This window comes from Rana temporaria, chromosome 4 (genome assembly GCF_905171775.1).
Source record: "Rana temporaria chromosome 4, aRanTem1.1, whole genome shotgun sequence".
Lineage (NCBI taxonomy): Eukaryota > Metazoa > Chordata > Amphibia > Anura > Ranidae > Rana > Rana temporaria.
This window is the reverse complement of record NC_053492.1, coordinates 14,152,750-14,171,238: the sequence shown is the minus strand read 5'-3', so window position 1 is coordinate 14,171,238 and position 18,489 is coordinate 14,152,750. Positions and strand designations below refer to the sequence as shown.

At 46.9% G+C, this 18,489-nt stretch overlaps 1 protein-coding gene across 1 annotated transcript in view; it reads left to right on the top strand.

Annotated features, from left to right (window-relative positions):
• Positions 1–18,489, top strand: part of GTF3C2 (general transcription factor IIIC subunit 2) — an 80,040-nt gene that overhangs the window by 35,560 nt on the left and 25,991 nt on the right. The window contains 5 exon segments of the mRNA XM_040347592.1: positions 1,473–1,550; positions 2,928–3,026; positions 3,281–3,508; positions 5,106–5,217; positions 16,387–16,504. Coding sequence (XP_040203526.1) covers positions 1,473–1,550; positions 2,928–3,026; positions 3,281–3,508; positions 5,106–5,217; positions 16,387–16,504 — 635 coding nt within the window.

The window sequence follows — 18,489 nt, the reverse complement described above, 5'->3', positions numbered from 1 at the left end:
GTGGTATTTGATCACCTCTGCGGTTTTTATTTTTTGCGCTATAAACAAAAATAGAGCGACAATTTTGAGAAAAAAACAACAATATTTTTTACTTTTTGCTATAATAAATATCCCCCAAAAATATATATAAAAACATTTTTTTTCCTCAGTTTAGGCCGATACGTATTCTTCTACATGTTTTTGTAAAAAAAAATCGCAATAAGCGTTTATCGGTTGGTTTGCGCAAAATTTATAGCGTTTACACAATAGGGGATATTTTTATTGCATTTTTATAAAAAAAAAAATTTTTTACTACTAATGGCGGCGATCAGCGATTTTTTTTTTTTTTTTTTTTTTTTTTTTGTGACTGCGACATTATGGCGGACACTTCGGACAATTTTGACATTTTTTTGGGACCATTGGCATTTTCACAGCAAAAAATGCATTTAAATTGCATTCTTTATTGTGAAAATGACAGTTGCAGTTTGGGAGTTAACCACAGGGGGCGCTGTAGGAGTTAGGGTTCACCTAGTGTGTGTTTACAACTGTAGGGGGGTGTGGCTGTAGGTCTGACGTCATCGATCGAGTCTCCCTATAAAAGGGATCACTCGATCGATGCAGCTGCCACAGTGAAGCACGGGGAAGCCGTGTTTACATACGGCTCTCCCCGTTCTTCAGCTCCGGGGAGCGATCGCGACGGAGCGGCTATAAACGAATAGCCGCGCCGTCGTCACGGATCGCTCCCCGCGGGAATCCGACCGCCGCATGTAGCCGACCCACGTCTAGGCAGGGACGTACAGGTACGCCAATGTGCCTGTACGTGTCATTCTGCCGACGTACATATACATGCGGCGGTCTGGAAGTGGTTAAAAGTCAACAGCTACAAACAGACACTTACCTGCACCACGGTCTAGCGATGTGGACGCCGGGAGCGCCGCTCCTCGTCCCCCTCCGCCTCCATTCACTCTGTGGGCACCCGGCCGTGACGGCTTTCAGCGGCGCTGAACTCCCTGAGTAGACAAGCGATCTCCTGGGACCTGTCATGTGTCCCAGGAGATCGCCTGGAGGGAGTCGCCGCCTAGGCGGTCCCTGGGCGGAAGGAGGAAGTGGGTCAGGAAGTCCCACTCATATTGAAGCCCCCCCCCCCCCCCCCAAAAAAAATAAAATTACATGCAACATGCCCAGTCATGTCTGTGAATGAGTTTTACAATGCCTCATGGGATGTGTAGTTCAGCAACAGCTGGAGGGCCGGAGTTTGAGGATCCCTGGTTTAGAGTTTCAGAAAAGGGGAAATGGTCCTGAAGAAGTTGGGGAGGGGTCTGCTGAGGATAAGAAATGTGAGCCATGGAATGAGTCAGCTGGGTGACTGCATGCTGGAATATATGGTATTTTATATCAATGACTTTTAGTTCGTAACGTCTCCTTTGTGCCAAAGATATATATATATTTTTTTATCCATGACACAGCACTTTCTTCTCATCTCTTCTCCACAGCCGGAATGTCTACCACTCAGAATGGGAGTTCCCTGATTGGATCCCGCGTAAAGACAACTGGCACTTCCTGTCCTGCCAGTGAGTACCATGTGACTGTGACCCCAGCCTCCTCCCTCCTTCTTTCCTCCCCCTCTTCTTTCCTCCCCCTCTTCCTCTTCCCTTCCCCCTCTTCCTCTTCCCTTCCCCCTCTTCCTCTTCCCTTCCCCCTCTTCCTCTTCCCTTCCCCCTCTTACTCTTTCCTTCCCCCTCTTCCTCTTTCCTCTCCCTCTTTCCTCTCCCTCTTTCCTCTCCCTCTTTCCTCTTTCCTCCCCCTCTTTCCTCTTCCCTTCCCCCTCTTCCCTTCCCCCTCTTCCCTTCCCCCTCTTCCCTTCCCCCTCTTTCCTTCCCCCCTCTTCCTCTTTCCTTCCCCCCCTCTTCCTCTTTCCTCTTCCTCTTTCCTCTTTCCTCTTCCTCTTTCCTCTCCCTCTTTCCTCTCCCTCTTTCCTCTCCCTCTTCCCTTCCCCCTCTTCCTCTTTCCCCTCTTCCTCTTTCCTTTCCCCTCTTCCTCTTTCCTTTCCCCTCTTCCTCTTTCCTTCCCCCTCTTCCTCTTTCCTTCCCCCTCTTCCTCTTCCCTTCCCCCTCTTCCTCTTCCCTTCCCCCTCTTCCTCTTCTCTCCCCCTCTTTCCTCTTTCCTCTCCCCCTCTCCCTCTTTCCTCTCCCTCTTTCCTCTTTCCTCTCCCTCTTTCCTCTCCCTCTTTCCTCTTTCCTCTTTCCTCTCTCCTCTCTCCTCTTTCCTCTCTCCTCTTTCCTCCCCCCTCCCCCTCTTTCCTCCCCCCTCCCCCTCTTTCCTCTTTCCTCTCCCTCTTTCCTCTTTCCTCTTTCCTCTCCCTCTTTCCTCTCTCCTCTTTCCTCTTTCCTCTCTCCTCTTTCCTCTCTCCTCTTTCCTCTTTCCTCTCTCCTCTTTCCTCCCCCCTCCCCCTCTTTCCTCTTTCCTCCCCCTCTTTCCTCTTTCCTCTCCCTCTTTCCTCTCCCTCTTTCCTCTTTCCTCTTTCCTCTCCCTCTTTCCTCTTTCCTCTCCCTCTTTCCTCTTTCCTCTCCCTCTTTCCTCTTTCCTCTCCCTCTTTCCTCTTTCCTCTCTCCTCTTTCCTCTCCCTCTTTCCTCTTTCCTCCCCCTCTTTCCTCTTTCCTCCCCCTCTTTCCTTCCCCCTCCCCCTCTTTCCTTCCCCCTCCCCCTCTTTCCTCTTTCCTCCCCCCTCTTTCCTCCCCCCTCTTTCCTCCCCCCTCTTTCCTCTTTCCTCCCCCCTCTTTCCTCTTTCCTCTTTCCTCTTTCCTCTTTCCTCTTTCCTCTTTCCTCCTTCCTTCCCCTCCTCTTGGTAGGGGGCGGTGTGTGTCATTGTATTTGTAAGTGTGTGTGGGGCAGTCATTTGAGATGTTGTTTCCTTAATTGAATGTCCTTTTTGTTTTTTTCCGGTACAGGGAGGCTGAGCCTTACCTACCTCTCCAGTCCTCTTCTACTCCATTCTCTATCAGACGGGAAGCTATCAAAGAAGAGGCCGAGCCTTGTGTCCTTAGCAGGTGTGTGTATAATGCCTGTAGGTGTCACTTCATCCCAGTAAATGGGGACATGCAGTGGATTCTGTAATCCACATGGGTGCCCCATCTTATAACAAAAGGATGCCTTGTGTATTCAAATATTGGTGCTTATTTTTGTGCAATTGTGTGACCTCTCTTCTCTCTCCCCTCTTCTCTCTCCCCTCTTTGTCTGTGTCTCTCTCTCTCTCTCTCTCTCTCTCTCTCTCTCTCTCTCCCCCGCTCCCTCTCCTGTGCAGGTTCCAGTCTCTGCCCCCTCACCCTGAGCGCTGGGACTCCACCTTCTTTGTGGGGGGCCCTGTGTGGTCCATGGAATGGTGCCCAACCCTGGCTGGCTCCGGGGCCAGTCAGTACGTGGCTGTGTATTGTCACCGAGGGATGGATGACCGGCATAGCCTGCATGTGACTCACAACCGACCGGCACTGCTCCAGATCTGGAGCCTGGGAGCCCTGAATTTGGAGAGCTGGTGAGTGTTCATATGATTTGACCCTGACATCTGTCTGTCACTACATGTCCCTGAATATTTTGTACATCAGCTATTTTACCCAGCAGCCCCACCAAATGTTTTTTCTGCTGCAGGGGTGAAAAAAAAAACATAGTTTGTACTACAGCTCATTTATTAGAGCTGGTGATGAGTGGATCAGGTTTACCAACCCATTACTGTATTCTCAATGAATGCTGAATGCTTCTTTTATATTTGCTGGGCGGACTATTGTGAAAGTGGCTGTAAAGGCAGAAGGTTTTCGTAACTAAACTTTTGTGTTAACCAATTTCCCAAGCCTGGAGCCTTGTTGAATAGAGGCCTCATCCAATGACATGGAGACTGGAGGAAGACGTTGAATAGACACTTCATCCAATGACATGGAGACTGGAGGAAGATGTTGAATAGAGGCCTCATCCAATGACATGGAGACTGGAGGAAGACGTTGAATAGAAACTTCATCCAATGACATGGAGACTGGAGGAAGATGTTGAATAGAGGCCTCATCCAATGACATGGAGACTGGAGGAAGACGTTGAATAGAAACTTCATCCAATGACATGGAGACTGGAGGAAGATGTTGAATAGAGGCCTCATCCAATGACATGGAGACTGGAGGAAGACGTTGAATAGAAACTTCGTCCAATGACATGGAGACTGGAGGAAGATGTTGAATAGAGGCCTCATCCAATGACATGGAGACTGGAGGAAGACGTTGAATAGAAACTTCATCCAATGACATGGAGACTGGAGGAAGATGTTGAATAGAGGCCTCATCCAATGACATGGAGACTGGAGGAAGACGTTGAATAGAAACTTCATCCAATGACATGGAGACTGGAGGAAGACGTTGAATAGAAACTTCATCCAATGACGTGGAGACTGGAGGAAGACGTTGAATAGAAACTTCATCCAATGACGTGGAGACTGGAGGAAGACGTTGAATAGAAACTTCATCCAATGACATGGGGACTGGAGGAAGACGTTGAATAGAAACTTCATCCAATGACGTGGAGACTGGAGGAAGACGTTGAATAGAAACTTCATCCAAGGACATGGAGACTGGAGGAAGACGTTGAATAGAAACTTCATCCAATGAGATGGAGACTGGAGGAAGACGTTGAATAGAGGCATATTCCTTTAACGGGGGGGAAGTCTTTTTGAATAGAGGCCTCATCCAATGACATTGCGATGAGGGGCGGAGCCTTGAGTAGAGACATCATCCATCGATCTGGCGACGGGTGAGGAGCCTTGTGGAATAAATGCATCATCCAAAGCTCACGATATTTAAGCCTATTCAATCTAACATTTGCCAAAGTGGTATTTTAGAAGGGTAAAGTTACAACCCATCTATTCAGTATCAGATCAGGTAGGCCCTTGCAGTACATGATTGATTGTATAGATTGTACAGTGTATGGTAAGCTTTATTGTAACGCAGTATGGAGTCCTGAAAGGGGATATGTGATTGGTAGGTGTGGAGTATAAAGAAGTCCACCTCCTCATATTTTCTGCAGTACTGTGACCTCTGCCATGGCTGTATTCCATTTGACGTGACCTCTGTTCATTCTGATTGGCTCCTCAGCTGCGAGTCCCCGGCGTCTTTCTCTTATGGGTTGGCGGTGGATGAAGGCTGCATCTGGGACATGAAGTTCTGCTGCAGTGGAGGGTGGGAGCTCCCGTCTGCCCCCAGGAAGGTGAGTCTAGAGCAGTCACATGGGTGGGGTGTTACAGGTATTTGGGGGGGGGGGGGTCTTCTTATTAAGGTGCAGGAAAATAGGGTAAAAAATAAACCAATCCCATACCTTGAGGGTGCCCTTCTTCTCATTAAAGCCAAAAGTTTTAAAAAGTGGAAGGGTTAGAACCCTCGTCTGTGTACATTTTTCTTTTTTTAGGAGATTTTCCCTCACTTCCTGTCTATTGGATGCAAGACCTAGTAGAAGGTGAGGGAACTTTCACCTAACCCCTTTCTATTTATCAGGGGGGCGGTGGTTCCAGCACTTCCTGCACTGTTCATTTAATTGGTGTCAGGAGGTGGTTTGAAGAAGGTTTTCTAATTTTTTTACTCTGTCCAACACCGAAGAAATGGACAGGAAGTGGGTGGGGAGGTGTTTCCCTCACTTCCTGCTCCAAAACACAATAAATAGACCGAAGATGGTTTGAAGAAGGTTCCACTCCTATTTATTGCGTGAGGGGAAACCCCTCCCAACCCACTTCTGTCTATTTAATTGGTGTCGGACAGAGCAGGAAGTGAGGGAACTCCCCTCCCAACCCACTTCCTGTTTATTGAATGGGTGTCAGACCGAAAGTAAGGGGACCACCCTCTGTATTTAAAGCGGTGGTTCCCCCTTAAAAACAACTTTTTTTTATTCCACTGGCCCCCCACATTACAATCGAGTTAAGGCTCTTATTTTTTTTTGGCTGCTGTACATACCTTGATACAGCATCTTCACCCGTGCATCCGGGTTGCGAGTCCCGCGGGAGTGGGCGTTCCTCACATGTGTTTGATTGACATTTTTCCCAAAAACGAGCTCTCCCCCCGTCGCGTAAGCCGCGTCACGATTGGCGAAAGGAGCCGAACGGCGATGCGCATGCGCAGTATATCGCCGACTCGCCGTTCGGCTCCTTTCGCCAACCGTGACGCAGCTTACGCGACAGGGGGGAGCTCGTTTTTGGGAAAAATGTCAATCAAACACATGTGAGGAACGCCCACTCCCGCGGGACTCGCAACCCGGATGCACAGGTGAAGATGCTGTATCAAGGTATGTACAGCAGCAAAAAAAAAATAATAGCCTTAATTCGATTGTAATGTGGGGGGCCAGTGGAATAAAAAAAAGTTGTTTTTAAGGGGGAACCACCGCTTTAATATTTAGAGATTTTGGGCCAGATTCATGTAGATCAGCGGATCTATAGATCCGCTCGATCTACGTGATTTAAGATCCGCTCCCGCAAGTTTGAGAGGCATGTGGGTTATTCACAAACCACTTACCTCCAAACTTGCGGCGGCGGATCCTAAATCCCCCGGCGGAATTCAAATTCCGCGGCTAGGGGGAGTGTACTATTTAAATCAGGCGCGTTCCCGCGCCGATTTAAATGCGCATGCGCCGTCCGGGGAATTTCCCGGCGTGCATTGCTCCCACTGACGTCACTAGGACGTCAGTGGTTTCGACGTGAGCGTTACTTGCGACGCACGTGTTTGTGAATCGGCGTACGCAAACAACGTTAGAAAATTCAAATTCGACGCGGGAACGCCGGCTATACTTAACATTGGCTGCGCCTGATGAAAGCAGGGGTAAGTATACGACGGGTACGCCGCTATGGAAACGTCGTAAGAAGACTGGGTCTTCTTACGACGGGTCGGGTCCGCGTACGTTCGTGAATTTGCGTATCTCGCTGATTTACATATTATTCAAGGTAAATCAGCGGGAACGCCCCCGGCGCCATTTTTAAATTGAAAAAAAGATCCGACAGTGTAACACTGTCAGATCTAAGCCCTATCTATGCGTAACTGATTCTATGAATCAGGCGCATAGATAGGACCAGTGTAAGTCAGAGATACGATGGTGTATCTGTAGATACACCGTCGTATCTCTTTGTGAATCTGGCCCTTTGGGTTCTCCTCTAGAGGGAGCTCTGTTAATGTAGGGATTCTGAGATTCTTCACTAGAGGGAGCTCTGTGTTTTGAGTAGCTTGTCCTCCCTGCTGCTGGTATTGGCCACACAAGGAGTGCATGGTTTTCAGCAAGTTGGACGAGCAGTAAAGCACAAGCATCTTGCAGTGCCAAAAAGAGTATGTCAGGAGGTAATGACAAGCATTGGTCATACAGTATCTCACAAAAGTAAGTACACCCCTCACATTTTTGTAAATATTTTCTTCTATTTTTTCATGTGACAACACTGAAGAAATTACACTTTGCTACAATGTTGTGTAGTGAGTGTACAGCTTGTATAACAGTGTAAGTTTGCTGTCCCCTCAAAGTACACACAGCCATTAATGTCTAAACCGCTGGCAACAAAAGTGAATACACCCCTAAGTGAAAATGTCCAAATTGGGCCCAAAGTGTCAATATTTTGTGTGGCCACCATTCTTTTCCAGCACGGCCTTAACCCTCTTGGGCATGGAGGTCACCAGAGCTTCACAGGTTGCCACTGGAGTCCTCTTCCCCTCCTCCATGATGACATCACAGAGCTGGTGGATGTTAGAGACCTTGCGCTCCTCCACCTTCCGTTTTGAGGATGTCCCACAGATGATCAATAGGGTTTAGGTCTGGAGACATGCTTGGCCAGTCCATCACCTTTACCCTCAGCTTCTTTAGGAAGGGAGTGGTCATCTTGGAGGTGTGTTTGGGGTTGTTATCATGTTGGAATACTACCCTGCGGCCCAGTCTCTGAAGGGGGGGGATCATGCTCTGCTTCAGTATGTCACAGTACATGTTGGCATTCATGGTTCCCTCAATGATCTGTAGCCCCCCAGTGCCGGCAGCACTCATGGAACCCCAGACCATGACACTCCCACCACCATGCCTGACTGTAGGCAGGACACTTTGGAGTCTTTGTTCTCCTCACCTGGTTGCCGCCGCACACGCCTGACACCATCTGACACCAAATACGTTTATCTTGGTCTCATCAGACCACAAGACATGGTTCCAGGAATCCATGTCCTTAGTCTGCTTGTCTTCAGTAAACTGTTTGCAGGCTTTCTTGTGCATCATCTTTAGAAGAGGCTTCCTGGATGTCGAATATCCAGGGATGACGTGGTGCACGTGAGGCACGCACGCCGAGGGAGGAGCAGCCCGTGACACGGACCTAACCAGGTGACGGGGGATGGAGGAGGCCGGAAGATCCGAGGGTGCATCGGCGATGGCGGCTACGACGCAGGGTGTGAGACTGCTGAGCCACTAGACCGCCGATCGATCGCTCCGTACAGCCGCTCTCTCCCGCCGCTTAATGGAGGTCCCCCCTCCCCTCCGCCCTCCGAAGGAGGTGACAGACCGAGCGGCGCAAGGAGGAAGGAATAGGAGCTGCTTGCCGCGGTGCCGCCTGGTGGGTACTCCTGGATCTCGGCCCCCCACGGATCCCGATCCCTCTCCCGGCTTCCATAGGCTCTAAACAGCACTCAGGTAATATTTATGCTTGCTCATATACTGTTCCGTGGAAGTCGCTTGTACAGGCAAACTAACTAATGTGAACAACCTGGAAACTGAGGGATGGGTAAGAACTTTTGTATTCCACCGCTTACCATGGTTTCTTGTTCTTCCTGACGGAATGTCATATGTGATAGCTTTGTATCAAAACAACCTCCCAACAACCTCAGCATTTAGCTGAAAATCCACTAAGCTAAGTTACAATTCACCTCTACTTAAATTCCTCCACCACATGAATGGCTAGTTGATTACAGGACACTTTGTTATAATTGCTGACGGTGCACGTACAGTGACGGGCGGTATTGCCAGGTGAAGCACACCTCGGGACCTGCTGTCTGGCCCCTTTCAATGTACTTATGCGCTGATCTATTCAAGAGGCATTAGTACCTCGAGATGCATCGCGTTTCTTCCAGATAAATTGCAGTGTGACAGGGTTGGACTACTTGCGGGAACGCTCGATTCCATGAGACATACCTTATTCACCCTAGGCCACTGTATATAAACTCTTTAACTTGGTGCGCAGCGTAACAGAGACGGATGGATGGATAACAAGGCGAGAACGCAGTGAGAGGGGAGAGTGTGAGAAATTGAGGTTGTTCCTGCGTGCTTAAACCATTTAAGGGCACTTGAATACCCGTATCCACGTATAAGCCCATAAACATCTCTGATATACTCTAACCACAGCAATTTGTCACTCAAGCATTTTCAACCCGGGAGTGTATCAATGTTAAAAGGTGCATTGCCGATACCTCAGGGTTGAGGCAAATATACAACGTTACTTAGTTTGCCAGATTGTTTTGATAAAACCTAAGAGAGAGAGGGGTGGAAATGCATGAGATACCCCTGCTCCACAGCACTTGCCTCTATTAATTGTTGTTTGCTTACGGGTCTCTAGGGGGCAGTGCTTGGGTCCACAGGCAAAAAATATTGGACGGCCGCTCTCTAAGGGCCTTACCTACCCCGACCGGCGATACCAGTCCAGAAAGCTTCCAGACAGAGCTGACAGCCTCTAACGGATATTAAACCGTGTATAGAGGGAGAGAAAGAGAAAAAGGAGGGGGGATCTCCCCGTATTTTCAAACTGGGGAAACGTATCAGAGGTATTAAAAAACACAATATGAACAGGTCAACAAGGGGCTCCGCCCCAAAAATCTCTAAGGATAACCCCCCTACAAGTACCATAAGACACTACATGACCCCAGATGGGAGCACTAAAAGTCCAGGTTTAACAAAAAAAAACGAAAAGGCTGGGACATCGAAAAAGGTAGCCGGGGGGGTGGTTAACCCAGCTGCCGACACGTCAACTGAAGGCGAACACGAAGTCAGCCAAATAGACGAATTAAGAACAGACACGCACCTACCCACTAAGGTAGAACTGGAGGGGATGTTAAAGAGGCTGGAAATGGTGATAAGAGAAGACATAGGTACGTTAAGATCAGACTTAACCTATATTTTGGAGCGGGTAGAAAAAGCTGAGACAAAAATGGTACAACAGGAACTGGAATTAAACCAACTAAAAGACCAATTCCACACAATGAAACAAAATCAGAGACTATTACAATATCGGTTAGAAGACCAAGAAAATCGCAATAGAAGGCAAAATTTAAGAATTCGATTCATTAAAGAGGAGAAAGGTGAAGATTTGAGGAAAATTCTTAATGATCTGTTTCTACCCCTGTTGGACAATGGCTCAGAGGAACCCCTTAAAATAGAACGGGTTCACCGTATAGGAAGAACCAGGGAGGGTGAGGGCAAATGGCCTAGGGACATAATAGTAAGGTTTAGATATTTTGAAGACAAAGCTGAGATTTGGTCTAAATTGAGAAGGAAACCTCCCCTGTGTTTTGACGGGGTGGAGATACAGATTTTCACTGACCTAGCATGGGAAACTCTGGCCAGAAGAAGGCATCTCAAACCTTTACTAGAACAGATGCGTTTGTCTAACATCAAATATCAATGGGGGTTCCCGGCATGCTTGATTGGATACAAAGATGGGGTATCAGCAAAACTGATATTCCCAGAAGATGTACCAGGCTTTTGTGGTAAATTGGATATGCCCATCGTGGAACTGCCCGGATGGGTGGAGTAGTCTTTTTGGGTGGTATAGAGAGTCGGGTCTGGTAGCGGACAAGGGGGGTTGGGGGGGGTGGGGTGATCGGGGGGGGCGGTGAGGGCAGGTCCGAATCCTCACTCATATAAGATCAACTCCCAAGGACTTGTCCTTGGGGGTGAATGAGAGAGGAGGCGTTGGGTAGCTTCACCTCATTACACGAGAACCGACGGATAGTGGGGTGGGAGGATCCCTGCGGTTCAGAGGCGATGTTTGGGCCTCGTCAGGGGCAGGGGAAGGGGGGAGGGAGGGAGTGGGAGGGGAGGTTTGGAGAGAGAGAGGTGACTCTCCTCTTCCAAAAATGGGGTGGGATAGTGAACGTGGCTCCCAGTGGATCTGTCAGAAAGCTTAGCTTAGCGAAATGACGTAGGGATTTGAAATGGCAGAAGTAAAATATTTATCTTATAACGTAAAGGGCTTGAACTCAATAACTAAAAGACTGAAGATTTTGGACGAGATTGAACAATACAGAGCTGATGTAGTTTTTATACAGGAATCCCATTTGACTCTGGATTCTAATGTAAAGTTGTATTCTCCTATGTATCCTACCTGGTTCTACGGGGACGCCATTTCCAAACGCGCTAGGGGTGTAGCTATTGGTTTCGCTAGAGGGATTGGGTTTACCCTGGAGGCAAGGCTGACAGACCCGGAAGGTAGATTTTTATTCTTAAAAGGAAAACTGGGAAACACTGTCTATACCCTTGCAAATATTTACGCCCCGAACGTACACCCAACCCAATATTTAAGTAGAATCCTGGGCAAATTGGAAAATTTTGCCGAGGGGTATATAATCCTGATGGGGGACCTTAATTTCGTCATGAATCCGAAAGAAAGACAGTACGTCCCGGGTGAAGGAGACAACGAACGCGCAATTACAAAAAATTAAACACAAGATTCATGATAGTCACTTAGTGGACGCCTGGAGGGTACTCCACCCAAACACACATGATTACACGTTTTTTTCTCCTCCACACGGAACGTATACCAGAATAGACCACATACTGGTAGATCATAGGCTATTGGACTTGATTACTGAGATGGACATTGGAATTATGACTATCTCAGATCATGCCCCAATCACCATGAAGATTAAAACATCCCTACAAAAGCGTGAACGGCCGAGGTGGCTATTAAACGACAATCTGATTCGAGACGAAGAGGTGGCGAGTAGGGTGGAAGCGGAGCTCAAACAATTTTTTATCATAAATGATACTGAGGGGATATCAAGCGCAACTCTCTGGGAGACACATAAAGTGTACATTAGAGGGATATTAATTGCTGAGAGTGCCAGGGAAAAAAATGAGAGAAAAAGGAAGGCTGAGACCCTGACCAAAGACATAGCAAGCTTAGAACGTAAACACAAAGAACAGGGACTAAAAGAGACTTATTACAACCTAATCATAAAAAGAGACGCGCTCAAGGAGATCATGGACCTAGAAGCGAGGAAAAAACTTAACTGCATAGCCAGAGAGAGGTATCTTTGGGGTAATAAACCCAGTAAGCATTTGGCCAGAATGGCCCAAAAAAAGAAAACTAGAAATTTCATCGGAAAAATTAAAAGAAAAGAGGGGAACCTGGTCTATACGACTAGAGAAATCGCAGATACCTTTAAGAATTATTACGAGGAATTATACACAATAAAGCAGTCAGGGCTGCAAAAAGGGGAAAAGGAGGCCAAAATACGCGATTTTCTTGCAAAAGCGGGACTTCCTAGATTAGAGGAGTTTGATCGAGTTAACATGGATCGTCCCATAACCGAAGAAGAAATTAAAAATGTCTTGAAAAACACGACAGTGGGGAAAAGCCCTGGCCCCGACGGGTTCTCTGTCTGGTATTATAAGAGATTCAGTAAGATTCTAATACCAAGGATATGTAAATATTTCAACGGCCTAGGTTCAGAATACGAAACTAGCAGGGAAGCGTTAGCAGCATCGGTGGCATTAATTTTGAAAGAAGGGAAAGATTGCTCACTCTGTTCGGGATACAGACCAATATCCTTGCTAAATACGGACATTAAGCTCTTTGCCAAAGTTCTGGCTGAGCGTCTGAAAGGGGTTATGCATTATTTGGTGCACCCCGACCAGGTCGGATTTGTCCCCAATAGAGAGGGTAAAGACAATAGTATAAGAGCAATTCTCCTGCTTCAGAACATAAGGATGAATGCGCCCCCAGGTCTATTCCTGTCGGTAGATGCCGAAAAAGCATTCGACAGGGTAGACTGGGGGCTTATGATGGAGACACTTACAATCATGGGTATAGGCAACAGGTTATCCCGTTGGATTAATACACTCTACCATCATCCCACGGCTAGAATTAAAATCAACGGTACGCTATCGGAGGCGTTTGAGATGAAAAATGGGACAAGACAAGGATGCCCTTTGTCTCCCCTGCTCTTCATCCTATCCCTAGAGCCTCTATTGTCCATGATCCGAAATGACCCAGAGATCAGCGGGGTCAGAGTCGAAGAGGAGGAACACAAATTGTCGGCTTTTGCCGACGATATTTTATTTTATTTAACTAACCCGAGTAAATCCATCCCTAAGCTTTCTAAGATCCTGCAACAATACGGCAATATTTCAAACTTCAAAATTAACGTAACTAAATCCGAAATTTTGAACATAAACCTAAACAAAAGTGAGGAAAACCGGGTGAAAGAAATATGTGCCTTCCCATGGAGCAAAGAAATAAAATATCTTGGTATTAAACTGGCTAACACGGTACAGAAGATATATAAAATAAATTACGTCCCTTTACTAAACGAGATCAAAAATGAATTAAAAAGAACGGTAAACAAACCTATATCGTGGATTGGGCGCATTAATATGTTGAAGATGGTGGTGGTCCCTAAAATACTATATAAATTTTTACTAATCCCCATTGCCCTGCCTCAGCAATTTCTGAGAATTCTCAATACCCTTTTAATGAATTATGTTTGGAAAAACAAAAAGCATAGAATATCACTCTCTATCCTAAAACAGGGAAAGTCACTGGGCGGTCTATCAGTGCCTGACATTAAAAGCTATTACAAAGCGGCGGTTCTATCTCGTGCGGTGGAATGGGCACGGGACAGGAAAGGTAAAAGATGGGTGCAAATTGAAAAGGCACAAGCTAGGTCACAATTGAATAATATTATTTGGATCCCTGCACAATATAGAGCACTGGGCCACAAATCTTTTGATATAACACGGGACACCCTACGAATGTGGGACAGAACTCAGACACTTTTAAATAGGGAATTCAATTCTCCACTAATGATTTTAAAAGATAACGCTTATTTTGCACCTGGGGAAAAAAAAATAGGTGGTAACTGGATTAGGAATAACACGGTACACCTAGGAGATATCACAAAAGATGGAGAGATAATGACATACGAAGAATTGAAAGCTAGAACAGAATATTGGAATCTCGATAGGTGGCATTACTCCCAGCTGCATCATTTTGTGCGGCATCTCCCCCATCCTCTACGGACGGGGGCGGAGCTGACACCACTCGAGAAGTTATGTCAATCGGAAAATTCCAAGGGCACAATCACTAAATTATATGGGATACTGGTTAAGATAGGAGCACGGGATGAAGCACCGTTTATACATAAATGGGAAAGGGAGCTAGAAATCACGAGAGGGACAAACACTTTTCTGAGGATTATGCAATTAACACACTCCTCCGCAATAGATATACGAACAGCCGAGGCAAATTATAAATGCATTTCGGGTTGGTACATTACCCCTGATAAAGCTAACAAGGTTAGAACTGACCAGCCCGCTGAGTGTTGGCGGGGATGCCCGGAGAGAGGAACAATGGCACATATTTGGTGGACTTGCCCGAAAATCCAAATCTATTGGGACACAATAATAAGTCAAATAAAAGAGATTACGGGTAAGGAGATAAAGAAAGACCCCTGGGTAGTGCTCTTTCACGGGAGTCAAGAGGGTATAAAAAAATATAAGCAGTCCTTATTACCACACCTGTTAAATGCAGCGAAGAGAATCATACCAAAAAGGTGGCAGGAAAAGGAAGGTCCATCCCTGTGGAACTGGATAGACGCAGTGGAGGAAACTTATAGGTTGGAAGAGCTTAAGGAAAGTTTTTCAGAGACAAGCAATGACTTTAAGAAAAAATGGGAAAAATGGAAGGAGTACAAAAAAACAGGGAGTTATGTAGAGAGTCTAAGAGTACCCTAATTCCTTCGATTCTGAGGATATGGGGTATAAGCGGCCTCGAAACCAAGCCCGATCGTTTAGACTGTTATTTTCAAATCATACGCATTTTTGGTAAAATTCCACAGACATTTCAGCGATGGAAAAAGACAAGATCCCTGGGCGCCACGTGGGGGGGGGGAGGGGGAGGGGGGGGGGGATATTCTGCTTTATATGGTAGTGAAGTGTCGTCATCCCAGAGGGGACATGAAACAATTAGAGCATGGATAAGATTCTAGCCCCTCGCCGGATGCCGATACTTATACTTATTACCGGTGAATATATTGTATAAGTGAGGGGAAAAAAAAATAAAAAATTATTTTGAAGCCTAATGGAAGTTACGGCTACTTTTGCCTTACTCTGGCTATGCAAAAATACCACTCATGATGCAAACCGCAAATAAGAGACGTAAGAAGCATCGATTCATGAGCTGGTCTCTAGAATTTGGTAAAAGCTGAGGTGGAAAAAAGAAAAAAAAAAAAAAAGAAGAGGCTTCCTTCTGGGACGACAGCCATGCAGACCAATTTGATGCAGTGTGCGGCGTATGGTCTGAGCACAGACAGGCTGATTCCCCACCCCTTCAACCTCTGCAGCAATGCTGGCAGCACTCATACGTCTATTTCCCAAAGACAACCTCTGGATATGATGCTGAGCATGTGTACTCAACCTCTTTGGTCAACCATGGCGAGGCCTGTTCTGAGTGGACCGCTGTATGGTCTTGGCCACCGTGCTGCAGCTCAGTTTCAGGGTCTTGGCAATGTTCTTATAGCCTAGGCCCGTGATGGCGAACCTTGGCACCCCAGATGTTTTGGAACTACATTTCCCATGATGCTCAGCTACACTGCAGAGTACATGAGCATCATGGGAAATGTAGTTCCAAAACATCTGGAGTGCCAAGGTTCACCATCACTGGCCTAGGCCATCTTTATGTAGAGAAAATAAAAAAATGTCAGATCCTCAGAGAGTTCTTTGCCATGAGGTGCCATGTTGAACTTCCAGTGACCAGTATGAGAGAGTGAGAGCGATAACACCAAATTTAACACACCTGCTCCCCATTCACACCTGAGACCTTGTAATACTAACGAGTCACATGACACCGGGGAGGGAAAATGGCCAATTGGGCCCAATTTGGACATTTTCACTTCGGGGTGTACTCACTTTTGTTGCCAGCGGTTTAGACATCAATGGCTGTGTGTTGAGTTATTTTGAGGGGACAGCAAATTTACACTGTTATACAAGCTGTACACTCGCTACACAACATTGTAGCAAAGTGTCATTTCTTCAGTGTTGTCACATGAAAATATAGAAGAAAATATTTACAAAAATGTGAGGGGTGTACTTACTTTTGTGAGATACTGTACATATTCTCGCTTGTTGCCCAGGGTTGACTCTCTTTAACCCTACGTGTTCCCACAGGACTCGCAGATGGCCAGACTGGGACTGTTGGCGGTCGCCTTCTCCAGCGGCCATGTTGAAATCTTCAGCCTACCTCACCCGGCATCGCTCCAAGCTCACCGAAAATCCCAGGTAAAAGGTAGGAAGCAACTGACCCCACCCAGCCCGTCCTAGTGCTTCCCCCGCCAGTGTGTTCCGTAAGGCGGTTATGGCACAGTTGTGCGCTAAGATGGAGCCTTCAGTATTGGAGGTAGACCGATATGGCTTTTTCTCTGGCCGATGCCGATATTTAGAAATCGGGGGCGGCTGATGGCCGATATATGTTTTGCCGATTATTTTGGGCCGTTTTTTTTTATTTTTTTCTTCATCTCAGCAAATCTAGGGTGGGCAGGAGGTTATTGTTTAGGGTGGAGAGGTGGGGTGCAGCCTATTGGTATCCATTAGTGCGATTGCCGCCGGGCACACGCGATCGCTCGTTACAGAGCGGGGACCGGGAGCTGTGTGTGATCCCGGTCCTGTCAGGGGGGGAAATGCTGATCTTCGGTTCATACAATGTATGAACAGAAGATCAGTGTTTCCCCTAGTGAGGCCACCCCCCCCCCCACAGTAAGAACACACCCAGGCATACTTAACCCCTTCCCCGCCCCCTAGTGTTAACCCCTTCACTGCCAGTGGCATTTTTATAGTAATCAATGCATTTTTATAGCACTGATCGCTATAAAAATGACAATGGTCCCAAAAATGTGTCAAAAGTGTCCGAAGTGTCCGCCATAATGTCGCAATACCGAAAAAAAATTGCTGGTCGCCGCCATTACTAGTAAAAAAAATATATTAATAAAAATGCCATAAAAATACCCCCTATTTTGTAAACGCTATAACTTTTGCGCAAACCAATCAATAAACGCTTATTGCGTTTTTTTTTTTTTCTTATTACGAAAAATATGTAGAAGAATACGTATCGGCCTAAACTGAGGAAAACATTTTTTTTTATATATTTTTTTGTTGGATATTTATTATAGCAAAAAGTAAAAAATATAATTTTTTTTCCAAATTGTCTCTCTATTTTTGTTTATAGCGCAAAAACTACAAACCGCAGAGGCGATCAAATACCACCAAAAGAAAGCTCTATTTTGTGGGAAAAAAAGGCGCCAATTTTGTTTGGGAGCTACGTCGCACGACCGCGCAATTGTCAGTTAAAGCGACGCAGTCCCGAATCGCAAAAAGTGCTCTGGTCTTTGGGCAGCAATATGGTCCGGGGGTTAAGTGGTTAAGTCTGAAAGACAGTAAACTGGCCCTTTGCTTGAAAAGTATGGAGACCCCTGGTGCAGGCCATTTACCTACCTCTCAAAACCTGGTCATAAATCTCCCGGAGATGACGACATTCCGTCTTGCCTCGTTGCTAGGACGTTGCTAAGACGCTTCCAGACAATTCAAACCCTCTCACATTTGTGGCTTTTTTCCTCTTTTTGCAGTAGCTGTGAGCTCAGCAATGCTGTGACAGAGGATATGGTGGTCCACACGTGTGTGCCTGTGATGGTGGGGGGGGTGATCAGTAACGGGTGGGATTGTTCTAGCAATGTTCAAGCAACAAGATGCCGTCTCTGGGAGTTTTTCAGTCAAGCTTCAGAAGGTACAAAAATGTCTTACAACAGTGGCCTCCAAACTGCGGCCCTTTGCCTTTATCCTGCCCTTGGGGCACTGATCTTCCCACTGTTGCAAGACCCTAATCCTACCACTGACACCAGCAATGGGGCATAATTCCGACACACGACGACTCCTACTCCCCAACGACTGGGGGGTACTCCTCCTGACAATGGGGGGGGGGAGACTCCTCCCCCTGACACCCGACGATTGAACGACTCCTACTCCCTGACGATTGGGATGGGGGGGGTTCTCCTCCACCTGACGATGTGTGGGTTGGGGGGGGGAGACTCCTCCTCCTCCCCCTGACACCCGACGATTGAACGACTCCTACTCCCTGACGATTGGGAGGGCGGTACTCCTCCACCTGACGATGTGTGGGTTGGGGGGTGGGGGGAGACTCCTCCTCCCCCTGACACCCGACGATTGAACGACTCCTACTCCCTGACGATTGGGAGGGCGGTACTCCTCCACCTGACGATG